The sequence below is a fragment of the Indicator indicator genome, chromosome 1, assembly GCF_027791375.1.
Source record: "Indicator indicator isolate 239-I01 chromosome 1, UM_Iind_1.1, whole genome shotgun sequence".
NCBI classification, from domain to species: domain Eukaryota; kingdom Metazoa; phylum Chordata; class Aves; order Piciformes; family Indicatoridae; genus Indicator; species Indicator indicator.
Genome location: NC_072010.1, coordinates 22,907,341 through 22,934,730, shown reverse-complemented (window position 1 = coordinate 22,934,730; position 27,390 = coordinate 22,907,341). Strand labels below are relative to the sequence as shown.

Genomic DNA, 27,390 nt, shown 5'->3' with positions numbered 1-27,390 from the left:
TTCACATGGACGTCTTTGCTTATTATCATCTTATGGTTATCAAGAGAAAAAAAATTATAATGTTTTCTTGCCCTTCACCTTTGGCAGACTTTGAAAACAGCAGCAGCCCACACTCCCAGGGCTGGTCTCAACATGGGTCTGGCACAGATACAGTGCTGGAGGTCTAGTTTTGGCTCTTGGGAAGGGTGCTGGTGCTGAGCAAAGCCAAACACTCAGCGCTGTAGGCATGAGCAGGCACTGCAGACTTGCTTTCCTGACTTGCTTTCAGCACCTGTCACTCACAAGGATTTTCCACCTTTCCATCAGTTCTACACTGGAAGCAATCTACATGTTGCTCTCTGGCAACTGGGTTGAGTGTTGCAACTCTAGCAGCTCAGCTTTGGTCCTCATGGGTTCCTCTCACAGACCATTTCTGATGTGTTTCTTTTCCATACAGATCAAACTGTTTGTAAAAACCGTTCTGTCCTTTCAGCTTTTTATAGCTTGAAATAAGGAGCAGCTCAAAGAAGCTTGAGGCCAGGTTCCTCCCTGAATTAAGGAACAGGATTCATAAAGCTGGATATAAATGCTGCCTTCTTAGGAGAGCAACTGAGCCTCCAATTCTGGTATGACAAGAGGATTATGAATGAAATGCAGGAACATGGTGGCTTTGTGAAACCATCTCATTGTTTAGTTGGAGGATATTGACAAACCTTCTCAACCAAAGTGACTGGCTAGCTCTTCAAGAAGCTGCCTAAGCTCTTGTAACATCTTTTTCCGGTGTTTAGCTTCAGGGACATTGTTTCAGGATGGCAAATGAATAGACTCACAGACTGCAAGGATCCATTGGAGACTATCCCATAAAGGCATAGTGTGCTCTTTGGGAGGCCCAGCATTTCAGAATTGAGATCCATAAACGGTAGGTGAGAAAAATGTGTGTTTGCAATACATCACATAAATTGCTTCTTCAAAGGTTTGCTGCATCTTCTTCTCTCTCAACAGCTGGCAGAATATATTAATTTCTAGTGAGAAGTCTAGACAAATCACAGAGGATGTCTGAATTTGTACAGGATCATCTGGTAATGTCTGTGGTACAGTTCAGAGGACCTCTTTATTCTCAGAGGACCTTGTTATGCCCTTACTTAAAGCCTGTTCAAGTGAGCTTTAAATCTTGTTTTGAATTGGGATGGATAATAGTAGTACATGCAGGAAAACTAATGGAGCCATTAAATAGGATATACACGGCTAAAAAGAAAAATTTAGACAAATGTAAAGTGTCACTAACTTAGATGCCAAAGGTTAGTTAAAAGTTAGTTGACCCCTACAGTGTACATTTCCTGTATTGCTAAGGAATCATAGAATCATAAAATCATAGAATCAAGAAGGCTGGAAGAGACCTCAAAGATCGAGTCCAACCTGTCACCCTAAACCTCATGCCTATCTAAACCATGGCACCAAGTGCCACGTCCAATCCCCTCTTGAACACCTCCAGGGATGGTGACTCTACCACCTCCCTGGGCAGCCCATTCCGATGGCCAACCACTCTCTCTGTGAAGAACTTTCTCCTCACCTCCAGCCTAAACCTCCCCTGGTGCAGCTTGAGAATGTGTCCTCTTGTTCTGGTGCTGGTTGCCTGGCAGAAGAGACCAACCCCCTCCTGGCTACAACCTCCCTTCAGGTAGTTGTAGACAGCAATGAGGTCTCCCCTGAGCCTCCTCTTCTCCAGGCTAAACAGTCCCAGCTCGCTCAGCCTCTCCTCATAGGCCTTGTGCTCAAGGCCTCTCACCAGCCTCGTTGCCCTTCTCTGGACATGCTCCAACAATTCAACATCTTTCCTAAACTGAGGGGCCCAGAACTGGACACAGTACTCAAGGTGTGGCCTAACCAGTGCTGAAAGAGAAGAGGTTTCTGAAAACCTCTAGCAAACAACCTTGCAGAGCTAATCAGCTATTTGCTTCTTATCATTAATTGTGCTAGGTAGTCCCATAAGGTGATTTAAACCTTTTGTCTCCACTGATGTTACAGGGAATGAGTAGGAAATACTGACCAATGGAACACAGCAGAGTGACAACCTACCACAAAACCCAGCAGATGAAGGCACTGCCTCTTTACCTTTTGTACAAAACCCCTGTACTTTTCACTTCTTTCTCCAGAAACACAGGCCTTTTTCAGACTGAAGGAATCTCAGTACAAAGTTTTGATATACAGCCTCTAATCTAAGACTACATCTGCTGCTGGGCAAAAGCTGCTAGATCTGGAACAACCACTGCCTTCGGAGGATTTAGACAGCTGAAATTTAGTCACCAGTCTCAGCTGTGGAGTTGGTGTCCAAAAGTTCCTTCTATATTCAACAAAAGAGGGAGGACTTTTCAGTGGGTGATCCATAGCATCCAAATAAGGTTCATGTATTTCTGCTATGTTTGATGCATACAGCTGTTTGTGTTTGGCTATGTCAGGGACCTCTTGGAGGGGCTTAATAAAACTTAAACCTGAAACTGTACTTGACTGAGTTCTAGTGGAAAATCTGCATTACCCTTGTTTATGTGATGCTGTTTCTCTTGTATGTTGACAAAGAAATACTTTCTCTTGGAGTAAAGTGATCTGGAGTACTCTCAACTCCACTCTAACAACACTGAAATCTTCACAAATTGCACTCAGGTCCAGATTTAGACTTAAAGTGGTTTTCAACTCTTAACTGTTTCAAAATATTTTCTTGTTATGTTCCCAGCTTCTGGAACACTTTGCTGTCATTGTGAGGGCAACGGAATGGATCAAGGACTGTTTCTTCCCTAAGGCATGCATTTCTGTCTGCTTGCCATGAAAGCTTTTGTGGCCATAGCCTGTTATGGGGCAAAGATAAAAACATTAAGCCTTTCCAGAACTTGCTGTCTTGATGAGAGGGAAGGGCTGGTGTCACTTCAGTCTTCTGACCATAGGGCTTTTTCATGAACATCCCCAAAATTGCCTTTATCATGGCTTGTGAGGAACCTGACTGGATGTTTTCAGGTGTCCTAGGCCACCTCATGTGATACTGACACCCAGGATTTCACCCACACCAGAATGGTCTAGGCATTACTGAGGCCATGTTGGTATGCTTGCTTTCTCAATAAGCAGCAAATCTGGTCTATAGTGTGCCTTGACCTTCTATTCAAAATTTATTCCAGCTACCTTCTGACACCACTTCATTGGTAGGAAGCCTGCGGCTAGTGGGGGACCGTAAGTAACAGTTCTGTGACCTTTAGTCAGGAAGTTCCTTAAGCCTCTCTCACTTCTTCCAGAGAAATTCCAGCTTTGCAGCAAGTTGTAGAGTGAGAGTTTGGTATCTTAGAGGTCAATACGTGGCATTTACCATGGAAGTGGCTGACTTTTGCCCTTCCCATTGAAAGGGCTGCCATGGTGGTGTTTCCTAAGGAAATGCAGCTAGCAGTGTTTCCTTGGTTAGCTGTGTAGCTGCAAGGTCCTGAACTTTCTTCATGGTAAGCCCAGTGAGCAATTTGAGAGCAAAGTCATTGAGTGAAACTTGCATAGCTTTCATTCCTACTTTCTTTCCCGAATAATTTTCATGGAAGAGTGTGAGTCTGGAGTCAGGACAGCAGGAATTTTCTCAGAGCCAGAGTCTGTGTGGTGAGGGGGACACTCTTATTATCTTTCCCCTTCCAGTGTAACATCATAAATGTGAGTGGATTTGGAACAGGATGATTTGTCATTGTTAATGTGTTTTGTTTTTTTTTTTCCTTTGTTTTTCTAGGATCTAGTTCAGGATCAAAATTAAAAGTTCCTGAGCTGAGTATAAATGGCACACAGCACGTTGTTCAAGCAGGCCAGACTTTAAATCTCACCTGCAGGTAACCAGCTGAGTTGGATTCTGATAATTTGGCACCTGACACTTTTTCATGCACCTGACACTTTCTTTTTTTTTTTTTTTTTTAACTGAAATTAGAAAAAAATGAAGCCTTATGTTGTGGGGAAAGGTGGGGAGTGAACTTCAATGGCAATTGTTCAATAGTTCTTTGTTGTTTCTGTTGTTGTTTTTGGAAAACAAGATAAAAGACAACCCCAGAAATAGCCTGATATAATAAAAAAGAAAGCTTGGGAACTGGAGCTATATAACTGCAGCCCAACATAATTGTTTCTGCTTCCTTATCTGTATTTGCAGGGGGGAAATGGTTCATTCATGGTCTTTGCCTGAAACACTAAGTAAGGATAGCAAAAGGCTGAAAGTAATTAAATATGCCTGTGGAAGGAATGGGAAGCAGTCCTGCAGCAGTCTGACCTTGAGCAGAACTCAAGCAAGTGACACTGGAAACTATAGCTGCAAATATCCAACAAGTCCAGCAAAAAAGAAGAAGGAATCTACAGTCTACGTATTTATTAATGGTAAGATTACAGGTTACTTTTCTTTTTCTTGGTACTTGCACTTCAATACAGTGGAACAGATGAATGAGGCAGTTCAGCTGTGGTTAAAAACAGGATTTTGAATGTTTTCAACCTCACCAAATGTCATGATAGTTTACCAACTGATGTAAAAAATTTGCTCTCTTAGAGCTTGCAAATACAATGTTAGTAGTTTATCTACTAGGAAAAAAGATTAAGAAAGAAAAAGATCCAATCCAACCAATCTACTAGAGTAAACAGTACTCCACATGGAAGTAGACTGTGAAATGGGTATTAGAGAAATCACATCTTACAGAATAGGATGATGACTGATGAGAACCATGTATTTGGTGCAATGTCCACATTAACCTGTCTGGAAAAGATTATAGATTCCTAGTCAGCTAGAGGATGCCAGAGATGTCTGTACATATCACTGAATTATCTCATGCTGTAGAAAATAACTATTTGCATGGTGTCAGGTTCAAAAATGTGCTGTGTAGCCCACACTACACAAATTGTAAAAAGCTTAGAAAAAATGGAATCAAATGGAACACAGAATCATGTTCAGAAAAGAGGCATTCTGTAATGTATGGGAAATCCCAGAATTAGGTCAGTTAGGCTATAACAGAACAGCTTCTTCTCAGGTCTTCTCAGAACAGCTGAATTCAATAGACACAATGGTAAAAGAAGAAATTATAAACCCTTTGGGGATTTAATTTAATGTTCTAGTTTTTCTTGATTTTACAGAATAAAATTCATAGATTATTTTAAGGTATCAGGATTCACAGACTTTGAAAGAGAATGTGCATATTACAGAGAATGTGGAACTGGAAGTTTTCCAAATGATGTGTCTGCTGCTTCTAATGAGTTCACATTGGAGTGAATTAGCCATTGTTTTAATTTTGTGACGTGAAGAGTGGTTGGTACTGTGAAAAAACAAAGAAGTGGACCTCTCACTACAGTGTTAGCAAATAAGATATCTCCCCCCACTACTGCATGTTGCTTTATTGAGAATTATTGAATTATTCATGACGTTCCTCCTCCTCTCCTTCCTCTGAAATATACTGCAGAGTGTTTTTCTTACCCAGCTATTTTCATTTCATTCACTGAATATCTACAGATGCATCCATGGAAGCACAACCAAAGTAAGGTTATTCATTTAGTGACCAACATTTCCTACTGTCTAGGAAAATGTACAATTTTCCTGGATGACTTTTGCAAATTACTCATCATGGGACTTTCTTGAAACTCCTCCCTTGGATGTCATCTCCATCTGAGATCTACCCACAGTCCTCTCCACACAAGAAGAGCAAGGATGGTTGTAACTGAAAACTTCTCTTCTAAACCCACTTTAAGAGATTCCTTTATGGGTTTGTTTGGTCTCTTTCCTGTTCTAAGTGTTAATTTTTCTGGATCTTGAATTTTTACACGTGGAAGACACAACCCGCCCTTCTAACTCTTCACTGCTTCCAAAGTTGAAAGTAGTTGGCTTGCATCTGAAAGAGATCCTCAATTAGGTTTATATGAACCAAGATTATTTGCCTAATTCACGTGGTGGTGGAAGAGAAACATAATTGGAGAAATAGCTTTTGGACAGCCCCTTCCCTCCCACCCAAAGAATCAGTTAAGGAAGACTGCTTGGTTATCTTAGTTTTGTTGATTTTTTCAGGGATGTTGAGTCATTAGATGTTGATGAAATGGTTGAAGATAGGTAGGAGGAGAAACAATCTAATCCTTACTTACCAAAAAATAGTAAAAGGCTTAAGGGACAAACACATATCAAGCTTATACATCTTTGGCATCTTAATTTTCTGAATTTGACAATCCTTTTGATTGAAATCCAATTGATTGTGTCTTGAATGTGTCCTAGTAAGTACAAATGAGAGTTAGGTTGAACTACTGATAATGAGGAAGCTTCAAGATAAATGCTTATTTTAATGCCTATTGGAAGTGCCACCTTGCCCTAAGGTGGAGAAAGGTATATCATATACCTTTCAAAAGTTTAGGATTTCAAGAATTGTTGAGGAGGTTGAAAAGAAACAAGGCACCAAGTACCAAATCTTGCCATTTCTGCTCAGTGTAATATTAGCATTTGGAAAGAAAATACTTAAGGAATCTCTTAATATAAGTAATTGTTTCTGTAAACCTGCATGAAATTCAATTATCTGGCTCAAGTTGGGGTGAGATGGGAATAACAAAGCCCTCTGTGAAGACTACCTTTCCTGAGCTGAATTTTACTTTAAAGGAATTTTGGGGTGCTTAGGAAATAAACATTTGTAAAATTTGGGTCCCTCCTAGTTTTGTATTGTTTCCTGTGGCAGGACATTGTGTCAGTCCATTTCCCATATTAGCTCCATGTGGATCACCAAGATGCCTGTTTCCCATGTCTTAGCATGCTGCAGAGGAGAACAAATAGTTGCTATTTACAAACACAGAATCCGAATCAGGAAAGTTGATATTGTTTGTACAGGAAGTCATCACTTATTGTTTTAAAATTGTTATTCATTTCCGTAATTAAAGTGATACTGAATATGAACTGCATTAAAAAAAAAAAAAAGGCAAACCACAACAAAACCAACCCCAATAAACCTACTTTGGCTCAGTAATGAGAATATGCTATGGCAGAAGATGAACTTCTATGGACAAAAACAAGATGCAAGATGATAAGTAAACTGCAAGTCCTACATGCTCAAGGATGACTTGAAGTCCTGTGTTTAGGTGATCAAGAACAGGCAGCCTGGTGACTTCTCCTGCAGGAGCTAGTCCTGACACCACCCTTCTTTCAGCTGGAGAGGTCACTACTGAGTTGCACTTGGGGAATGAGTGTACAGTGTGTGCCGCAGCAACTCTTGACCACACACAGCTCAGGAATTGAGACATCAAGTGAAGGAAATGAATTCTCTTAAGAGCCCTGGACTTTGCTGTAAGGAAACTGATGGCCTGACTTCCACCATGAGCCATGGGAAAATTCTATGAAGCAAAGCCTTTCTGCCAGTTTCTAAAAAAAAAAAAAAAAAAAAAAAAAGAGTTTGTTTTGTTATGCAACTGCAGCCTAGAAGTAAAATGGAAAGACTCATAATGAACATTCACTGTATACATTGGAGTAAGGCATAGGGAATTTTCTGCTTGGAAAGAGATAATTATGGAATAAAAACATTTAAGAAGCACCAAATTATAAGCAGGTTGGTTTTAAACCTATGTAGATTTCCCTGAAGACAGTGATAAAGGCCTTTCTTTCTGCCTGCTTTTGTTATGGTGTCTCCAAGAATTTCTTTTCCAGTTGCTAGAGATCATTCACTTTCTTCACAAATGTGCAGTTCTCTTTATTCTCTACTCTCATCATCTCTTGCCTTTGATCAGTTGTTCCTATGGGCTGACAGAGGAAAAGCATGTAAGTTCAATTACGTTGATATACCGGGGTAAAATTTTTGCAAGAATTCAAAAAACCCAACTTTGATTCAAGTTGAAGTGCTGCTACTTCTTGTGATGGATCATAGAATCAGTCAGGGTTGGAAGGGACCACAAGGATCATGTAGTTCCAACCCCCCTGCCATGGGCAGGGACACCTCACACTACATCAGGCTGGCCAGAGCCTCATCCAGCCTGGCCTTAAACACCTCCAGGGATGGAGCCTCAACCACCTCCCTGGACAACCCATTCCAGGCTCTCACCACTCTCATGGGGAAGAACTTCTTCCTCATGTCCAGTCTGAATGTCCCCACTTCCAGCTTTATTCCATTCCCCCTAGTCCTGTCACTACCTGATAGCCTAAAAAGTCCTTCCCCAGCTTTCTTGGAGGCCCCCTTCAGATACTGGAAGGCCACAAGAAGGTCACCTGGGAGCCTTCTCTTCTCCAGACTGAACAGCCCCAACTCTTTCAGTCTGTCCTCATAGGAGAGGTGCTCCAGCCCTCTGATCATCCTGGTGGCCGTATGAAGACAGCTTTCAGCTATTGATATACAAGTGTAATGTCTTAATTTTGCTGTAACAGCGAATTCTTCTCTAAGGGAAGTTGTCCTTGGATTTAGGCTATTAATACCATTTCTTAGTCAATGCTCTCCCTCTGCTTGTGTTTCCTCATCTTCCCGCTGTGCATGTCTGTTGATTGCACGCTTTTCCTTGCAAAATGAGACATGTACTGGTTAGTACTTCAGTCAAGTACTGTTCAAAGTGGTCCCTTTTAAAATCAACCCCTAGGCTGAGTCACTTGTCTGTTCTTTTTCTGTACTTAACAGAGAGAAAAAAACCCCAACCTTCTTGTATGTGTTTCTCATCACTAACTTTACAAGTAATTTGGAGAGCAAGCTTAGAATAGATGTCTTACTTTGGGATAGTTTAAGTCAGGTGACACAAATCATAGCAGGGTAATTAAAGGTGTAAGTCCTGAAAGCACTTGTACTCATCGATGCCTAGAAAGTCAATTGTGTCCACTAGTTTTTGATGTTTGGCTTGATATGCATCCCAGATTGGACAGCCCAAAATGGAGGACTCTAGCATTAGTGAATGTTTCAAAATGTAAGCCTTTGAAGTGGCAAAACATCAGATTTTGAGTGCATCTTTAAACCCTAGAGTTTTATTCTGCAAGTGCTGAGCATATGGCATCTCCCTGGGAGGTCCACTTGCTGACAGAAAGCTGGATTCAGCCCCAGAAATGGCATGGATCTAAGATTTAGTTTGAATGGATTGGCTCCTGCAGCCCTAAAGCTACTATGCTACAGAACAGGGAGTGCACTCAAAGAGTTCTTCAAAAGGCTCTCTTAAGATCAGATGTGTCAAAATAATTCAACAGGTGAAAAAAAACAGTAAGACAAAACACCCTGAAAGCTAAGAGAAGGGGAGGTTATTTATAATTCTTCTTTTTCCTTTTGCTGCTTATTCAGAAATAATGTACTGACAGAAGAACCTTCTGAGGCCTGGGAAACTCTCCCTGCCTTGTACCTGTTCTCTGTCACTGCTTTTGGCACAGTTTTAATGTATGAGCAGCTCAGTTTTGGCTCACACTGTCAGAGTCAATAATATGATAGTGCTTCTGTTATGAAAAGGAAACTAGTTGAAATTAAACTATGCTACAGCTGTATCAAGTATGTGGACACATTTTTAGTGTCTAATGAGGTTCCTGTTACAAAACAGAGCCCTCTAGGACTTGCTGACGTCAATCATCTATAATTACCATGCTTTTGTCATGGACTTCACATCATAGTGCACTGTTGAGCTGAGCATTTGTGGGCACCTTGGCAGCATCAAAGACAATGCACTAAGCCCTCTGAGGTCCTTCTTCCTCACCAAGGCTTATAGCTTCTACTAAAACAGAAATAGATTTCCAGATGAACCATTATGGGGAAGGGATACATCTGAAAAACTGTTCCAAATATCCATTAACCTTTCTAGAGATTGTTTTCTGAACATAATAATTGGTCTAGTGTAGATTTCCTGGTTAATGTGGGTAAGAATATTTTTCCTGAAGAGTTTTAACTGTGGTTTATGTCTTTTATGGACCTATGTTGATGATAGCGTAGTGTAACTATCCCCAAAGGAAAACAGAAAATTCCCTGCCTAAAAATCACAGTACAATTATACTAGCAATGCCTTGTGTCTGCAAATACTCCAGATATAAAGCATTGCCCTGGACTTCCATGTCAGTTAATTTAAATCTGAAGTCTTCCTTCAAGGTTTAGAAATCATTTGAATTTGAAGAGTACTATTTTACAGGCTAAGTGGAAAAGCCTTTCTTGCAGGTAAGTACTGTGCTTCCAGACATACAAAATGGGATTTGTAATATTTTTTTTTTCCTTAAGGAACACAGGCAACTATATTTGAGCAGGCTGAATAGATGCATTTCCTAGAGCATGATTCATTTTATCATAAAAGAGGCATGTAGAAGAGGTCAGATGAGTTCCATGGCATAATTGCTCCTTTCTCCCCAGTAACACTAAGAGTTTGGGTGCCTAGCTCAGTGAGAAATGTCCGTATGTTCGGTGTGTGAGACGACAGCCGCTCTGGTGCAAAATTCTTTTCAAATGACTTCTGAACAGCCCTACTAATGTAGTTGGGATAAAATAAAGTTAGAGTGAATCCCTAGAATGGAAAGAGGAACTTGGCAGTTGGCCCATTAACTTTAAGTAAGCTTGCATATCAGTAATTTAGTAAAGACTTAGGTATTCCTCACATGCATGAGGGAAAAGGGTGCTATGTGAATGTGAAGAAACTGTTTTGGCTCTTCTAGCCTGAAAAAAATATCTTAATGATGAGCCAAGTGTACGCAGACATTTGGGAAGAACTTCAGAAGCCAAACTTTCAGAGATTTCAAGCAGCTTATTTTCCTTCAGAGACTTTTCTTATTGCAAATGTATGTGTAAGTGCTCTGACTTACGTAGCTCAGATTATTAAAACCAAAACCAAAACAAAGCCATGAACAGTAGCTGAGGCTTATGGAAATAAAGACCTCTCAATTTTTACTGAATTTGGCATTTCAGCGTTGGCTAATTGAGTTGTTTGTGCAAACCCCATAAATAGCCTAGACAGGTTACTGATACCAGACATAATATTGCTTGTGTTAAGTCTCTTATCAAGAGTGTATCTGGCTGCCAACCAACTTAATAAAAAGCTGCTATTTATGTTCTGTAACAATATAGCAAGTGACCTTTGTGGATTTTGTGATTTTACAAATGCTTTTTGTGGTTTTGTGTTGATTGTAATTGAGAGATTGTAAGGAACGCAGTCAAACAAGCAGTCATTAATTCCAGGCACAATTTAAAAATGCACTCAACTGACTTTTAAAGTAACCTTTAACCCTTTGCACGTGCAAATATTCTGGCTGTTCATCTTTCATTTTGCTAGCCTGGCAAGCAAAAATCTGAAGCAAAAATCCCCAACACCCAAAAACAAACAAAAATTTAAAAAAACCAAGGTCAACCCTCCTAGATCTTCAATTCCAAAACTGTGTGGAGCTGAACGTGTAACTTGGATGTAGTTTTTAAGATAAGTCAATCCACGCAATATAAAAAGAAGGTTAATCCAAGTTGCTCAATGAGGTGGTAGAAGCCTCATTCCTGGAAGTTTTTAAGGCCAGGCTGGATGTGGCTCTGGGCAACCTGAGGCCTAATGTGAGGTGTCCCTGTCCATGGCAGGGGGGTTGGAACTAGATGATTCTTGAGGTCCCTTCCAACCCTAACAATTCTATGATTCTATGATGTTTGTTTTAAGTCCAGAGCTTTATGAACGTAGACGTGAAAGAAGCTAGCCCAGAAGGCTGCTGGTGGGAGGTTAGGTCATCCCACATGCACTGCTGGACAGCTTGCCTCCCAGTTCCTCCTTTCAGGAAGGAACTGGGAGGCAATGTAGCAGGAGCCATTAGCAATAGCTAGAGCTATGGTGAAAGGGAAAGAGGAAAAATGAAACAAGGGTTGCTATTATTTGGGAGTGCAGAAGGATTCTATATCAGTTGCATGCCCTGACAATGTGGCATAACCTGTCCTGGTCCTGCTGTGGATTTGGCTTTGCCTGATCAAGGCTGGTAGACCCTGCACCGAATTCTGGTCTTCAGGCCCTGAGAGTATCCCCTTATGGCCATTAAGACAGAAGGAGAACAAAATCAAAGGGAATCAGGAAAAGCCTCCACACTCATTATGAAAACAAAACTGTGCTAGGAAACATGATGCGTATTTCTTTTAATCAAAAGCAGGAAGACATTTGGAGCACTTGGGGCCATCGATTGCCCTCTGGCCGATGGCGGAAGTCCCTGGTGATGTCAATGGGAGCTCTGCACGCGAATAGCGGGGGCACAGAGACGCCTTGGCGTACCGCTGCAGGGACTGTACCGAGGAAGGCTGTGCTTTAACGCCTACCAAGAGCAGCCAGGCTGTTTAGTTCCATTTTATGGAGCAGTTCATTGACTTCTTCAAGCATGGACGTGCTTTTCCATTGAATAAGGGAAAAAAAGGCAAGCATGGTGTGCTGTGCTTGTTTCCTGTCCTTGCCTTTGGAAAGGCAGGAATCTTGTGAGTTCTGAGATGCACAGCCCCTGCTGCCTTGATATTGGCATCAGTCAGTGGTGACAGTGTGTCTGCAGACAGCACCGGTAGTCCCAAGAACAGCTCTTCCTCACACTTGTAATGATCTGGAGATTATGATACAGGAAACTACTTTGCAAAGCTTGCTGGTTTTGGGCAGGAGCTCTTAATTTTGTGACAAAGACAATTGAGTCTTTGGGGAGCAGTAAATCCATCTGGTGATATTAAGGGGCAGGTGACCTCTTCTGCAGCCCCTGAAACAAAAAAAGTTCTTTTCACCATACTACAAACGGGTTCATTCTTGGTCTTTCCTTGAATCATACTGCAGAGGAAATGTCAGCCTAGCAAGTCCTTAGAGTATTTTTTCATTGCATATGTATCCTCTATTACTCATAAGTTCCTTTTGCCGTCTCAATGGACATTTAACACCTATTATTAAATAAAGCATTGTGGCTTTCATTTCAGAAAGTTTGTGTAACAGTTTCATTAAACCTCTTTAAGAAAAGTTTTTCTATACGTCAGGGTACATTTGAGGTACTCTAACTTAGCATTTTCCCCAATATAAATTAGAGTAGAATTTGCTTCTCTTCCTGTTTGACATCTCAAATAAAAATATTATTGCATACAATAAGAAGATCCTAAGGGCAGAACAGTTTTATGACACAGGGAAATGCAGATCATACTTTGAAAGAGCAGCAAAAGTAATGTATTTCAAGAACTATTTGAGTGAACACAGGTCAGCATGCAGATGTCTGGGACCAGAACACTTGAATAAAGTATTACAATTTGAGGTTTTATAAAGAAGTCAGGTTTTGCTAGCTTTATTAATTATTTTTTGTTATTGTTATTATCCAGGAAAGATTTTCATTGTATTTGCAAGATTTTTGGCTGAGTGAAAATAATAGGATTTGCCTGAAAAAACACTGGAGTTGTAGATAAGCATGGAATTAAGATCAAAATGTTCCACTTCTTTTTAAGAGTTAAAAACCAGTCCTTATGTGAATTTCAAGGTAGTCTGTCTGCAATGTTAGTCAAACTGAACCTTCAGATCTGAACACCTGCAAAGAAGATTTGGAGCCAGAGCCTGTGGCTTGAGCCCCTCTTTGTTAAGTGGTCCAAACAATAGCAGCAGCAATGTTCCCTGTTCCCAGCGCAAGCTATTTATGACAATGCCCTTTGTTAAAGAGATTGTTCAAGGGACGGTAAATTACTCTGCCAAGCTTTAGTTATCGAGACAAAAGGAATTCATGTTTTCCTGGCATTTTCATTTACCTGGTCACTTAAAAAAGGGACATGTAAGTATTGTGATAGTGGGAAGGAGGAGAATAGTTAACTCTCAGAGCTGAAAATACGGCTGGATAATCACAGGCGATTCTTTCTCCTGGTTAAGTCAATGGGGTAGATTCTTTCTCCTGGTTAAGTCATTGTGAGTTTTTCCCCATCCATGTGCTTGCAGAGAGCAGGAACATGTCCTGTGTAGGGATTTCTTGATAAGTCAATTTTAGCTCACTTCCCACATAATCATTTCTCCTGGTGATAATAAAATAGAAATGCCCTGAAAGAAGAAACACATATTCTCGGCGACAGAGATGATGCTGTAATGGGGAAAGCGTACTTCAGTTCTCCTGGATTTTAAAGGTGATGCTGAATTGAAGTACTGCTATTGATATTCACTGATAAATGCATGTTCAGGTATTTAGTAATATTTTACCAAACTTGTTTAGGCAAAAATAAACAGAAGATTGATTTGAGAACTTTGTCTAGCTTTCCTTATGGACAGGGCTAGTCTGTTCTTTCAAGGCTGTATGCATCATTACCATTTACATACACTGTTTTAAGATTTCAGGTATTAACTTTTTCTTTTCTTCTCTTGCAGATACAGGCAATCCATTTGTAGAGATGCACAGTGATATACCTAAAATCATACACATGACTGTGGGAAGAGAAATGATCATTCCTTGCAGGGTCACAGCACCAAACATTGCTGTTACTTTAAAAAAGGTACCTCAATTCAAGCATGTTCTGAAAGTGTTGTTGCTTTTATTTGTTTGTTTATAACTATTGTAATGCTTTAAGATATTTCAGCAATTTAGTGTTTCTTAAACAAAGTTTCTGGGTATCAGTGTGTTTAGAACTATTTCAGCCCCCGGAGATTTAGTCTCATATCTCACAGAAGAGCTTCATCAGATCTTTTGCACTGGCTAAAGCTTTTCATACCATTTGATTAAATCTTCACTGACAAAGGTTTCTTAAGCCCAAGAAGGAACTTCTTGTTAGGAGAAGAGGTTTCCTCCCACCTCTTCCCCTGCCCTTCCTCCTCTTTCCTCTTCTGTCCTCTGGAACAGGCAGTAAGTGCAGTCCCTGGAGACTTGCTGGGGCTATAGAAGGATCTCTGCGAGCCTTTGCCCTGCCTCACTCCCGCCAGTGACTTTGCTGCTTCCTTTTCCATGTAAGTGCACTTATCAGACAAAGGATGCCTTCTCTTTGTAGAGAACTTGTGCAGAGTTTCAGACAGTGGGGTTAGTTTTAGAAAAATACAGCATTTTGTTATGCTTTGAGGAAAGAGGAAACTTTTTTTTTTTTATATATACCTAATACTTTGAGAGTTACATGGACAGACAACTGAACTTATGTGTATGTAGTAGAGAATCTGGTATCAAGATGGAGAATGGTGCTTCTTTTTTTTTTTTTTTTTTTTAAAGTTCCTTTGTTTGGTTTAAAAATTAGGTGGAGGTGCCAGTGATGTAAATGTCAATACTATTACAATGAAAATATCTATATCTTTTTATAGAATAACATGCAACTAAATAGTATCAACATAAGATGCTTATCTAGGTTAAGACAAGTCTTTGATTACTCTGACTACAGAGTTTTACTCCAGCCATGGAGTTGATCCTCTGTTTGAACTCAACTTGGAGGTTTACGAATTCTAGCTATCACTGTTTTGCTACAGATTTTACCTTGTGGTTTCCACCTGTTAAACCACATGAAAGCAAGCAAAATGCAGGGAAAGGAAACTAATCTCACAAAGGTTGTTACCATATATGTTTGTGCACATGCCCACAAGCCCACAGTTCTCCTGGAAGAAGTGCACTGGGGTGCATGATGTGCAAGATTCTGTGGCTATTGAATCAAAAGTAAATTAATCTTGGCTTTCTGTAGGGTGGATGTTGTAAAGTGGGAACTTATTTTGGCACTGTGGTGTTGCATCTGAAACCTCAGCATATTAAATCCTCACCTGATAAAATCCCTCTTGGGTTTTTGGGTTTCCCTCTTGTTAAACAATATAAAAATAGCTTTTCTTCCTTATTTGGAAGTGATCTAGACATCTCCACTCCCCCCCTTTTTTTTTCATATCAACTTGCATTTAGCTTGAGATTGTTGTGTAAGGCACCACAACGCCATCAAAACCATATATAATACTCTAGGAAGGAGAAAGAAGAGGTGGAGCCAAGTCTTGAAAAAAGGATTGGTTGCTTACATGTTTTGCATTCCAGGAAAAATAAACGTTTTCCCTAATTAATCCCAGAATTTCCTGAAGCATGTAAGCTACAACGCATTACATCATATCTTTCTTTATCATCTGTAACATCCATATATGAAGATTCCAGCAAGTTTTCCTCACATAGCAATTAAGAGGCATATTAAATGCATTTGACAGCTGCAGGCTTGCTGCTTCTGGAGAACTGGAAAAAGCTGTCCAGTGTTTTCTATTCAGGATTAAAGGAAGAAGTTGATGTCCCCATAATGCAAGCCTCTGGAGCTATTAAAAATCCCTCAGTGGTAGAAACATTAGGTTCTTCATTCTATAGTGGCAGGAAGTAAAAATATTAAATAGTTTATGGTAATATCTCTCATTGGAAAGGACTTAGTACAGTTGCATGAGCACTGCCCTCAGCATTTTTCTCCTGTGCGGTGCTACTGCTCAGTTTTACTGAGCCAAAAGTTTATTATCCATCTTTAGAATAGAATAGAATAGAATAGAATCAAGAAGGTTGGAAGAGACCTCAAGGATCATCGAGTCCAACCTGACACCCTACACCTCATGCCTATCTAAACCATGGCACCAAGTGCCACGTCCAATCCCCTCTTGAACACCTCCAGGGATGGTGACTCCACCACCTCCCTGGGCAGCACATTCCAATGGCCAACCACTCTCTCTGTGAAGAACTTTCTCCTCACCTCCAGCCTAAACCTCCCCTGGCGCAGCTTGAGACTGTGTCCTCTTGTTCTGGTGCTGGTTGCCTGGCAGAAGAGACCAACACCCACCTGGCTACAACCTCCCTTCAGGTAGTTGTAGACAGCAATGAGGTCTCCAAGTTATTTTTTTATTAAAACTGCATCTTCATCTTCACCTTAGTCTACCCCACTGAGATAATGTGTTGCTCTATGTTTCAAGCTGAGCATCTGTACAAATTGTATTTAATAGCATAGCAATCATAAACAAGATGGGAGGAGGCTTAAGAATCAAGAAGCTAATAAACCGAGGATTGGACAATGAGAACAGAGCTCTTTATTCCTATTTCAAATTCAGCCTTTGGGTCCTTTAATAGCCTGTATCTGCAATATGATCTTCTTCATCATAAGAAGACCTGCGAAATAAATTGATAGTTTTGATCTAATGCTTAATAGACAAATAGAGACTAATGCTTAATAGACAAACAGAGCCTGGGAAACCGTCATTCCTATCAATATGATTCTGGCAGCCTCATGAAAGGTTCCTAAAATGAGATAAACTTTATTGCAACTGAGGCAATTTCATTTACTCTAATCTTGCTAAACAGAGCAAGCGCCATCTTTTTGGTACAATGGTTTGATCCCTTCATTTACTCTCTCTTACTTTTGGATTATCTGTCATAAAATCAATGATGACATTCATGGGAATAGAGGTAAATAAGTTTCAGCATGAGGAATTAAAAGAGGAAAAATAAAATAGGATGCTGATAGTCACACAGCTGAGTAGTCTGAATTCTTAATGACACCACACTGATGGAAGGCAAAACATTAAAGAAAACAATCATTCAAAACTATATATATATTTTCAACTGGCTTTTTCCAATACAATCTCACTTTGGAGATATGGGGAACCATGGCTTGACTATATACTCTTGACCATATGTATATACCTTGTAGGTAGTACAGCATTAATGCCACTGTGTACCAAGAAAGGTTCAGTGGTTGGCACTGAGCAAAGAAGGGGATACAGACTATAATAAAAGAAGCTGAAGTCTAGTTTGAAACAAAGTATAAAACTTAAAAGGCCAAGACTGAACCGGTAGCCTCAGTAATGTGGTTCATACAGATGGGTATGTAGACAATAAATTCCATGTTTACTGCAGCCATTGCAACAAATTGATTCTTTGAATACCTCTGACTATCTGCTGGTGCTCATCTGTGAGTGATTATTTAAATTGCATTTGTCCTCTGCTGCTTCATTTGAAATACCACTGTTGTCAGCACTGTGTTTCCTCACAGGGTTTCTACTTCTGTCTGTGATGACCATATGGGCAAGTCTTAATTGACAAGGCCCTGAACAGCCTTGCGTGGCAGGCGGACCAGGTGACCTGCAGAGGTCTCTTCCAACCTAAATTATTGCATGATCCTGGGATTCTCTTTCCTGTACCATGCATGCAGTGATCATTATGGTGATGATACTGTGTCTCCAGGTGTTGGCCTGAAAGCTTATTTAGGGCAAAGCAAAACAGTGCAACTCTTACTTCTCTAAGTGGCAAATAGGTCATCTGAACTAGTATGGTTGGCAGAGGGGAGCAGCATGGAGGAAACTAAAGCAAGTAGAGAGAGAGAGTAGTGCTGTGAATGGCTGTGAAAGTTAACAGCCCCTTGTTCACTTCTGAGACAAAATACTGGTGTTTCCACCTATGAAATGGACTTTTTGGAGTTTTTTTTTTTTTTCTCTCCAAGACTTGGAGACCAGTTGTGTCACTCTAATATTTTGCTAGATACGGATTTCATTTTCCTAAAGTTTTCCTTACAGTAACTTTAAAATGTCAAGTTATGCTTTCACATGTGACTGCATGCAGCTTCTTAGTCTTGGAGCTGCAAAAAAGTGAAAAAAAAAAAAAAAAGATCTAGCTCTAACTGTTTTCAGGACTATTAGATGAGTAAATTGGGCAGGCAAAGATTAGCCTCTGGGGCAGACGAGCTTGTTGGATATACAGACAACTCATAACATTAAGTCAGGCAAAACAGGATCACATTTATGAGTATGTTGTTTACAAGAGCTGGACCCTTCCTGGATGTTTTGGTTACTTTCCCATTCCTGGAGTAAAGCTAATTACAAATTCAGCAATCCATCAATTAACTAATTAATGTGAGGTGAATACATTCCCTGGGAAATGTATGTTAGTCTAGGGGGACTGTGAGGCTCTAACTTAACTCTTTCTTTATGGTGTATCTGAAAACTTGTAGAGGAATAGTTTGTTGGTATTTTGGGGTTGGGTTTGTTTGTTTTTCTTTTTTTTTGCCCCAAAGCAACAAGGGGATAAATGCAGTTGAAGCCCTTGAAAGCATAACTATCAACTAGTTAAACCAGAGCTTGAATATTTGTTTTATTTAGGACAGGAATGGTAACGGAGCTCTTAGAGTCCAGGATATTGTTGAATGGTAGCCAGCAGGCTGTAACATAATGGACTTTACTTGTGTGTGTGTAACACAAACTTCCCCCGTGATCTACACACTTATTATGGTGTCTTATCAACTGTTGTAAAGATAAGGAATTCCACCACAGCATTTTGTGCTCTGCAATGATGGCTCATTTGATTCATCGTATGTTTCTGTGGGAGGAAATGCCATGAGATGAGTGGAGGTGACCTTAAGGGTAGCTTTTGGCATGTGCTGAGCAGGCAGCATCGAGGGTGCCACATGCTGTATCATGCAGGAAGGTGCCGGGCAGCTTACCCCAGCCTCTGGCAGCCACCCATGCTTGCTTTGGCTGTAGAAAGGAAGAGGGCTGGCCAGCATATAAGTTCTCTGCTCAAATGAAGGGGAAGAAAGAGATGAAGGGGATGTGCATGAGTGGGTGCACACTGAGAGGTGATAGGCTGCAAGGGACTTGTTGACCCAGAGGTGTTTGATTAGGGCACTAATTCGCTGAAGCTCTGCTCTGTGCCATCTTTAAAAATCTGCTATTTGATTTGTACTCATGGCTGACCTCTATGTTATCCAAATGGTGGCATTTATTCCATTGACAAGGCATAACAAAAATAATATGATGTGAAGACAATGCATCTTGTCTAAGCTTCAACACCTACTTTTTGTTTTGCCTTTTCAGGGTTTTCTTGATACCTCATTAAAATTACCTCATTAAGCTCCATTGAGCTTAAAACTCAAGGGATAGTAATATAAAGTAAAATTAGTACTGCTGATCCCATGTGGCAACATTTTCATAGAATAGAATCATAGAATCAACAAGGTTGGAAAAGACCTCAGAGATCATTAAGTCCAACCTATCACCCAGCACCTCATGACTAACTAAACCATGGCTTCAAGTGCCACGTCCAAGCTTGTTTTGAACACCTCCACGATGGTGACTCCACCACTTCCCTGGGCAGCACATTCCAATGGCAGATCACTCTTTCTGTGAAGAACTTTCTCCTCACCTCGAGCCACCACACCCTGGCACAGCTTGAGACTGTGTCCTCTTGTTCTGGTGCTGGTTGCCTGGGAGAAGAGACCAACCCCCACCCATCTACAACCTCCTTTCAGGTAGTTGTAGAGAGCAATAAGGTCACCCCTGAGCTTCCTCTTCTCCAGGCTAAACAACCCCAGCTAATCTGTGTTAGATTTCAGGTCTCAAGTTTATGACCACCTGATGGCTTTACACTAATTACTTGTTTGGTCCCCAACTTCTGAGGGGCATGATAGTGCCAAATGTTAAGAAAGGGTGTCTTTTTGAAATCTCTAGTCAATATGATTTTTTTTTTTAATTTAGTATGAACAGGAGTTCTCAATTAACTTAAACATTTATACTTCATATGATGATTTAGAGATGTGTGACCTGTCAGCTGTGTAACAGCTACTCATGTCCTTAATGTATTTTCCCCCCCCCCGCCCCCAAACTGTCAAGTTCTTTAGACAACATAAAACAAGAGAATCATCAGATGGAATCCTGGAAGGAATTGGTTAAAGCCACAAAATGACAGCAAATTAAGTCCATTTGTTACCTCCATTAAAAAAAAGAAAAAAAAAAGATAAAAAAGAAATAATAGGAAAAAAAAGTGTATTTATGTCTCAGTGGTGAAACCAGGATACTTAATTGCAAAGGTTTGCCAAGAGGAGCAGTTCAGCTGCCAGCCAGGAGCCAGCAGAATAGCAGCCCAAAAGCTGAGGCTAATGATAGTGTCAGTCTATTGTGTCATAAATTACATCCTGTTCTAAATAATGAAATCTTGGAAACGAATAAAGCATTCACACTCTTCAACTAAATTTTCCCTCTATTTTGTGATGAATATGTGACTCGAAAAATCTGCATAACTAAATGTTATCCTTTCTACCTTGATTGGCATTTTGCAGTTTTTGTGGTGTGGTGGTGGTTTTTTGGTTTGGGGTTTTTTTTTTGTCCTTTCCTTTTTATTAGACTGCTTTGATTAGAGAGTGGCATGAGGATGAGTTGTGTTTATGATGCTTGTTTGACACTTTCAGATTCCACGAGAAACCCTAATTCCTGATGGCAAGACAATAATCTGGGACAGCACAAAAGGTTTCAGGATACCTAAGGCAACCTATAAATTCATAGGGCTCCTGAGCTGTGAGGCAACCGTCGGTGGACACAAGTACAGCACAAAATACCTAACACACCGAGAAAGTAAGTAGTGCTGTTCACTCCCCATCCTCCAAAAAGCGTTCAGCCCTGGTGATGTTGTTCACTTTTCTTTTTCTTCGTCATGTGCAGCCAACACAATTTTTGATGTTCAGTTAAGCACCCCACGTCTTGTCAAGATGCTGAAAGGAGACAGCCTGGCAATTAACTGCACTGTCACTGCAGCTTGGAATACCAGAGTGCAGATGACGTGGACTTATCCTGGAGAGGTGAGTGCTGTGGTTGTAATGAAGAAACCTGGGGTTTCCCATAGATTACTCTGCACCTAGCATCCTGGAAGGAATTTTGCCTGAAAATACTTGTCGTGATTCACGTTCCATCATTCTGACCCTTGCTGACATGACATTAAAGGTCTCTTTTTTTTCTTTCTGGTGCCTTAACTGAATAAGTAAACATGTTACACAATGTACTCTGGTTATACTGCATAATCCCAAGCAAATGCTAGAATTGTTTCATCCCTGGGAGCTTCTTTTTGACCTGGAGGAATGGTGCAAATTTATCACTCAGTGCCAGGCAGGGGCTCTTTTTTTGTGACAAAAAAGTTTTCAGCGAGGCTGTCTTTCTCAGCACATCCATTTGAAAGTCTGGCAGACAGTCAGGCACCCGACTCAAGCATGTTTAGAAAAGATATTTTGATTTAGTTAGCCAAAATCTCATTTGTTAAGTGTCACATGAACAATCCTCTTGTTTTGACAACTACAGGAATGATCTTGAATGTGCTTCTCCTCCCCCTGCTTTGGGAGCATCCTAATAAATATTTGTCACTTACAGAATAACTGCCAGGGAGTCCGTGTAAAGCTGATAAGAAATTTGACATTATTTTAAGGTTTACAACTCCCATTCCTTTCATGTCAGTTTGATTTATGCTGGTGATTCAAGTCATGATCATTTATTATGCCACTCATTGTGCCTAATCACAAGCTGGAATTATGACTGCATTATATGGGGAAGATGGAGGCAATTGTTTCTTGCATACAGTAGCCATTTTCCCTGGCATTTTTTTCACCTCAGAAATAAACAATATAGCAATAAGAAATAATCCAAAAACATTTTATGGCTCGTTGCTGCCTTACGGAGCCCTAGACTGGCATCACACTTGTGAAATTCTGTTTTGTTTTTATTTGGATAGTAACTGAAGGGTGCTCAGTGTTTATAAGACAGCAACAATGTCCTGGGTTAAATAAACTTTGAGGCCAAAGGCTGAGGGGGAGTTGCAGGAAATAACTCCTCAGACTCACATTATCTTCAGTTCCACCCTGTTATTCCTTTGCCAAATCTAGTCCCTTTTCAGTCTATAATGTTTCCAGAATTCTCCCCTTCCCGTGTTAATGTTCTATTCTTCTGTAAGTCTGCTGCCTATGGACACTGAATCCAGGCACCAAACTATGTGCCTGTGGCTCCAGGGATTTTTATGAGCAAAACTGGACAAGGAGCAATGGGGATCTGGACTTGTTGGTATGGCAGGCATACAAAAGGGATGATCTTCATCCAGAAAGAACTAGTTTGGATGTTATTACAACTTTGGTGAGGATAGGAATGAATTGTTATATAATATTAATCATCCTTCTTACTGTTGACCCTCTGGAAATGTTAGACATCTTTTGCATGTCTGTGCTGCACAGTGGGATCTGGATTATATTTTTTTTTAATTAAAGTATGGTGGCAGTACAATAAACCACAAATGTTAATAGTAACAAAAGCTGGTTTGATCAAGCTCTTTATTGTCAATTTTTGCTTTTATAGGGAAGGAGGAGAGCTTCTGTAATGCAGCGCATTGACCAGAAGAATACAGAAGCCAATATTTTTTACAGCATCCTCATTGTTGACAAAGTGAGGGATATTGATAAAGGCCAATATACCTGCCATGTGAAGAGTGGGCCATCAATCAAAGCTGTTAACACAACAGTCATTGTTTATGGTAAGAAACATTGCAGATTTCTAGAATGCTTAATGTTCGTGTACCAAGCTCAACCATACGGTAGTTTTACACCTTGACACAAAGTGGAAATGAATTTATAGCACATTAATCACAGGCAGAAGAAGAAAGGTGTCCAGAGAGAATAAGTGCCTTTTCTTCCATGACTGTTTTGTATTGTTGGCAGTAGACATGTTAATGTTCAGATTGATCACGCTTGTCTGCTACATACACGTCGAGTATTGTGTCCGGTTTTGGGCACCTCACTGCAGGAGAGATGTGGAGGTGTTGGAGTGAGTGCAGAGGAGGGCAACGAAGATGGGGAAGGGCCTGGAGAATAAATCTTATGAAGAGCGACTGAGGGAGCTGGGGCTGTTTAGTTTGGAAAAGAGGAGGCTGAGGGGAGACCTCATTGCTGTCTACAACTACCTGAAAGGACATTGTGGAGAGGCTGCTGCTGGTCTCTTCTCCCAGGTAATTAATGATAGAACAAGAGGGAATGGCCTCAAGCTGTGACTAGGTACGTTTAGACTGGAAACTAGGAAAACATTTTTCAGGGAAAGAGTGGTCAGGCATTGGAAGGGGCTACCCTGGGAGGTGGTGGAGTCACCAACCCTGGATGTGTTTAAAGGTCGTTTGGATGTGGTGCCTGGGGATATGGTTTAGGGGTGAACCTTGTAGAGTAGGGTTGTCGGTTGGATTTGGTGATCCTGAGGGTCTTTTCCATTCCAACCTGAACATTTTTGTGAGTCTGTCAAATACTGTAATGACACTGTCCTCAGTCACTTCTGGCATAATCAATCAGTTAAACTACAGTTTGCATAAAACCCCAAACATAATGTGCAAGCTGAATTTAAATAGAAGAATCCAACGTCATCTTCTATGGTACTTACTGGTTTCTCTGAAAAATGAAGAAGATGCACAAAATCTACACAGAGCAGCGAGCTGCTAGGCCATTTAAAGAAAAATGAAACAAGCACAAGATACTGCAACTGATTGATATGATTTTACAGTAGGAGCCTTAAACCAGTTCCTTCTGGTTTATAGTTTGCCTAGGTCCTTCCGTGAAATCTGGAAATTTCCAGTGTTATTTCAAATGTATGTAAATTAGGACTTCCGTGCATTGAGTCTCAGTGAGAGGCTACCTTCTTTGTAGCATCCTGCTACAGTTAGGTCTATCCAGGATCTTTAGGACATCGTTGGTATTAAAGATCAGGCAGTTGGTGGGTGTCCTCTATGGCAGATGACTCATGGGCAGAATTCTGATTTGCTTCATGTATTCAATTGTCTATTTTTTTTCTCTCATCTGGAATTGTGGAATAAGCACCTCTTGTTGGTATCTTTGGAGAGTATTTTGGTCTTTTTTTTTTGTTTGTTTTAAAGACCGACTAAGTCACTGGGAGCATAGGGTAAATCATGATATCTTCTTTCCTCTTCTATTCTAAACAGATAAGCTGAAGCTGTAAGAAACTGAGTTTTAGATTAAAATTAAAGTTAGTGAAGCTAGAACAGTTGAAGATAGCCTGTAAACTGTTGTTCACATCAGCGTCCCCATCTATGGGATACCCATATTAGAAAGAGACTGTGTGAATAAAGGTTTGTAGAATGGTGGTTATATCACTAGCTTGACTTGTGTAATTAGGGACTTGTTCTGTGCGTTCTATTTTCAATGTACGTGGCAAGTGTGACTAAATACTGAAATTGTTTAATAAATGCCAGACATCCTTATGCAGTCCAGAATGTAAGTAAATGTTGCACCATGGGTGCCATCAAAAGGATACTCAAACTGCTTTTCATGTTTTGTATGTTTTATTTTGCTCAAGTGCTGTCTGTGGAGAAAAAAAAGAAAAAAAACCCAACAAAAAACAAACCTGAGATATTTTCCAGTGTATTTTGTGAAGATCGTGTCCTATTGCCTCTGGTAAAATCCATGAAATTGCCAGAGAGTTTGAACTATGGAGCAGTACAACTGGAAAATAAAATAAGAATAGTACAAATGGAAAAATTCCAGTGGGTTGAGGTTGTTACAATGAAGTGATAAAAATTTGTTTGTTTGATGAAACAGCTGTTTACCAATAATAGCCTTTTCTTTGCTATTTCTCTGAAGGTCTCTTAAATCCTCTCTGGCAGAGTATTTTCATTTGGAACATTCATTGATTCTTAACCTTTAGGAGTGGAAGGGTCATCTGATCATCTAGTTCAGCTTCCCATGTGCCACTTTATCCTTTTTTTTTTTCTGACAGAAGCACAATTTTAATTTGGCTAGAGCATATCCTCTCCAGGCAGATTCATGGCATGGGAACTGTATCGTAGTTTCTTGTGTATTTGTGGTAGTCTTCTCTGTATTTTATAGATCTCTAGGAGGTTAGGCTTTTTATTCTTGGTCTTGCCATGTCAGAATGCCAAAATTATTAAAGACCATTTTTATTTGGATTCCTGTTTTCTTTTGTAGAGCTACTCATTTTGCAGGCTGAAAATCAGTTATAGAGTGCACTCTTTTTCTTTTCTTTAAGACAAAATGTTCATTAATTTGAAACGTCGAAGAAAAACTGCGCTGGAGACTGTAGCTGGAAGAAAATCCTATCGTTTGTCAATGAAAGTGAAGGCATTTCCCTCTCCAGAGGTTATATGGTAGGACAACAGTTATTTCCACATATATATATGCTAGACCTATTTGTAGTTCAAAAATAATATCTTGGTAAAGTATTCAAATAAGACCCCTTGAAATGGCAACGAGGAGATGATACAGCTAGGGAGTTTTATTGGAAGTTTCTGGTTTGTCCTGCGTTTTATCAGTTTAAGAGAACATTATCCCCATCGTATAAGTGCTAAAAAGGAGATCTGAAAAGTTTAAAGCTGAGATCTTCAAATGTATTAGATACATCTCCTACTGAAATCAATGGACACTCTACAGATAAATATCTCTACCAGTCTTGAATGAAGTGTTGCATCCAACTTCACTCAGACCTGAATAAGAGACCTGAGCTTGTTTTTCAGACAGTAGGAGAAAGAAAACAAGCTTTTCATTAAAATAATGGAGTTGAGTCATATAGACATGCACTATTAGAAAAAGAAGGGCAGTTTGGTTTGTCATATGGTGATCTGCAGGTTGTAGATCCACTTTAGTGCCTGCAGTGTTCACTTTGGCTCATGCTAAGAAAACTTTTGAACAGTTTTTTGTATTAACCCAAACCACTTTTATATAAAACAATGTTATCTATTCATGATCTCATGGGTTTTTTTGTTTAAATAATTTGAAACACCAGTAGCTCTGGCTCAATTCATTGAACTTTAACAAAGGGTCAATGACAACACTGATTAAGAAAACAAACCATACATACATGGACAGTGAGAATTCATGTTGCTCACAGCCAGAAATTAGTTTTGCTCCAACGTTTTGTTTTGTTTTATAGCTCCACATGGAAAATTAAGGGGTAAAAGTGGACCTGATGCCAGCCATTTAGACAGCATTTTCTGTTTCTTTAATCGTTGGGTTTGTAAACACATATGGATCCAAAATTTCTGAAATATTAAAAAAAAAAAGTTAAGCAAGGAATTTAGCTTATTTTTTTCTCAATCAATAAATAAAATTGGTCAAATGATAAAACAAATAGTCCAGAGAGGTTGTGGAGTCTCCATCCCTGCAGATATTCAAAACCAGACTGAAAATGGTCTTGATCATTCCTTGAGGTTGAACTAGGCCATCTCCAGAGACTCTTTCAGCCTCAATTATTCTGTGCTTCTGTAAAATACAGATACAGTGAAATGCTTAAGCCCATAGTCCTGAGACCCAGTTTTTGGTGCTCATCTAATAACAGCAAGGGCTTTCTGTAAATAATTAATGCATTCCAAGAATCTTGTTAATCAAGTCCATCATAGCAAAACCCCATTGCATTCTTCTGCTAACATGATGCCAATTTTCATACAGCAACCTATTAAAATGGGCTTGGCACTGGATTTGAAGAAAAGTATTGTGCTTCTTCAGCAATCTGTGTGTGAGCGACAGATTTTCTGTTATCTTTAAAAACATTCACTTGAGAGCAGGATATCTGATTCTTAAGTGCTTATCTAATCTGTTTAGTCTTCCCCTTCCTAAAATCACAACTGTGCTTAGGCTACTGTAATACTTTGTCCCAGGATGTATTCTGAGGTCACAAAGAAATGGTCAGTACTGGATGATGCAACATTTCTGTGAATGATTCTTAGCCAAAATGGTTGCCTTCTGTCCTGAATGGCACAAGCCTGGAAAACTGTGATCTTCAGAGACAGTTCCA

General features: G+C 40.0%; 1 protein-coding gene across 1 annotated transcript in view; it reads left to right on the top strand.

Moving 5' to 3' along the window:
- FLT1 (fms related receptor tyrosine kinase 1) overlaps positions 1 to 27,390 on the top strand; it is a 114,202-nt gene that overhangs the window by 5,902 nt on the left and 80,910 nt on the right. The window contains exons 2-8 of the mRNA XM_054387153.1: positions 3,711 to 3,824; positions 4,136 to 4,356; positions 14,239 to 14,363; positions 21,024 to 21,186; positions 21,274 to 21,410; positions 22,945 to 23,119; positions 25,630 to 25,747. Of these exons, the coding sequence (XP_054243128.1) occupies positions 3,711 to 3,824; positions 4,136 to 4,356; positions 14,239 to 14,363; positions 21,024 to 21,186; positions 21,274 to 21,410; positions 22,945 to 23,119; positions 25,630 to 25,747 (1,053 nt within the window). The remainder of the gene's footprint in view (positions 1 to 3,710; positions 3,825 to 4,135; positions 4,357 to 14,238; positions 14,364 to 21,023; positions 21,187 to 21,273; positions 21,411 to 22,944; positions 23,120 to 25,629; positions 25,748 to 27,390) is intronic.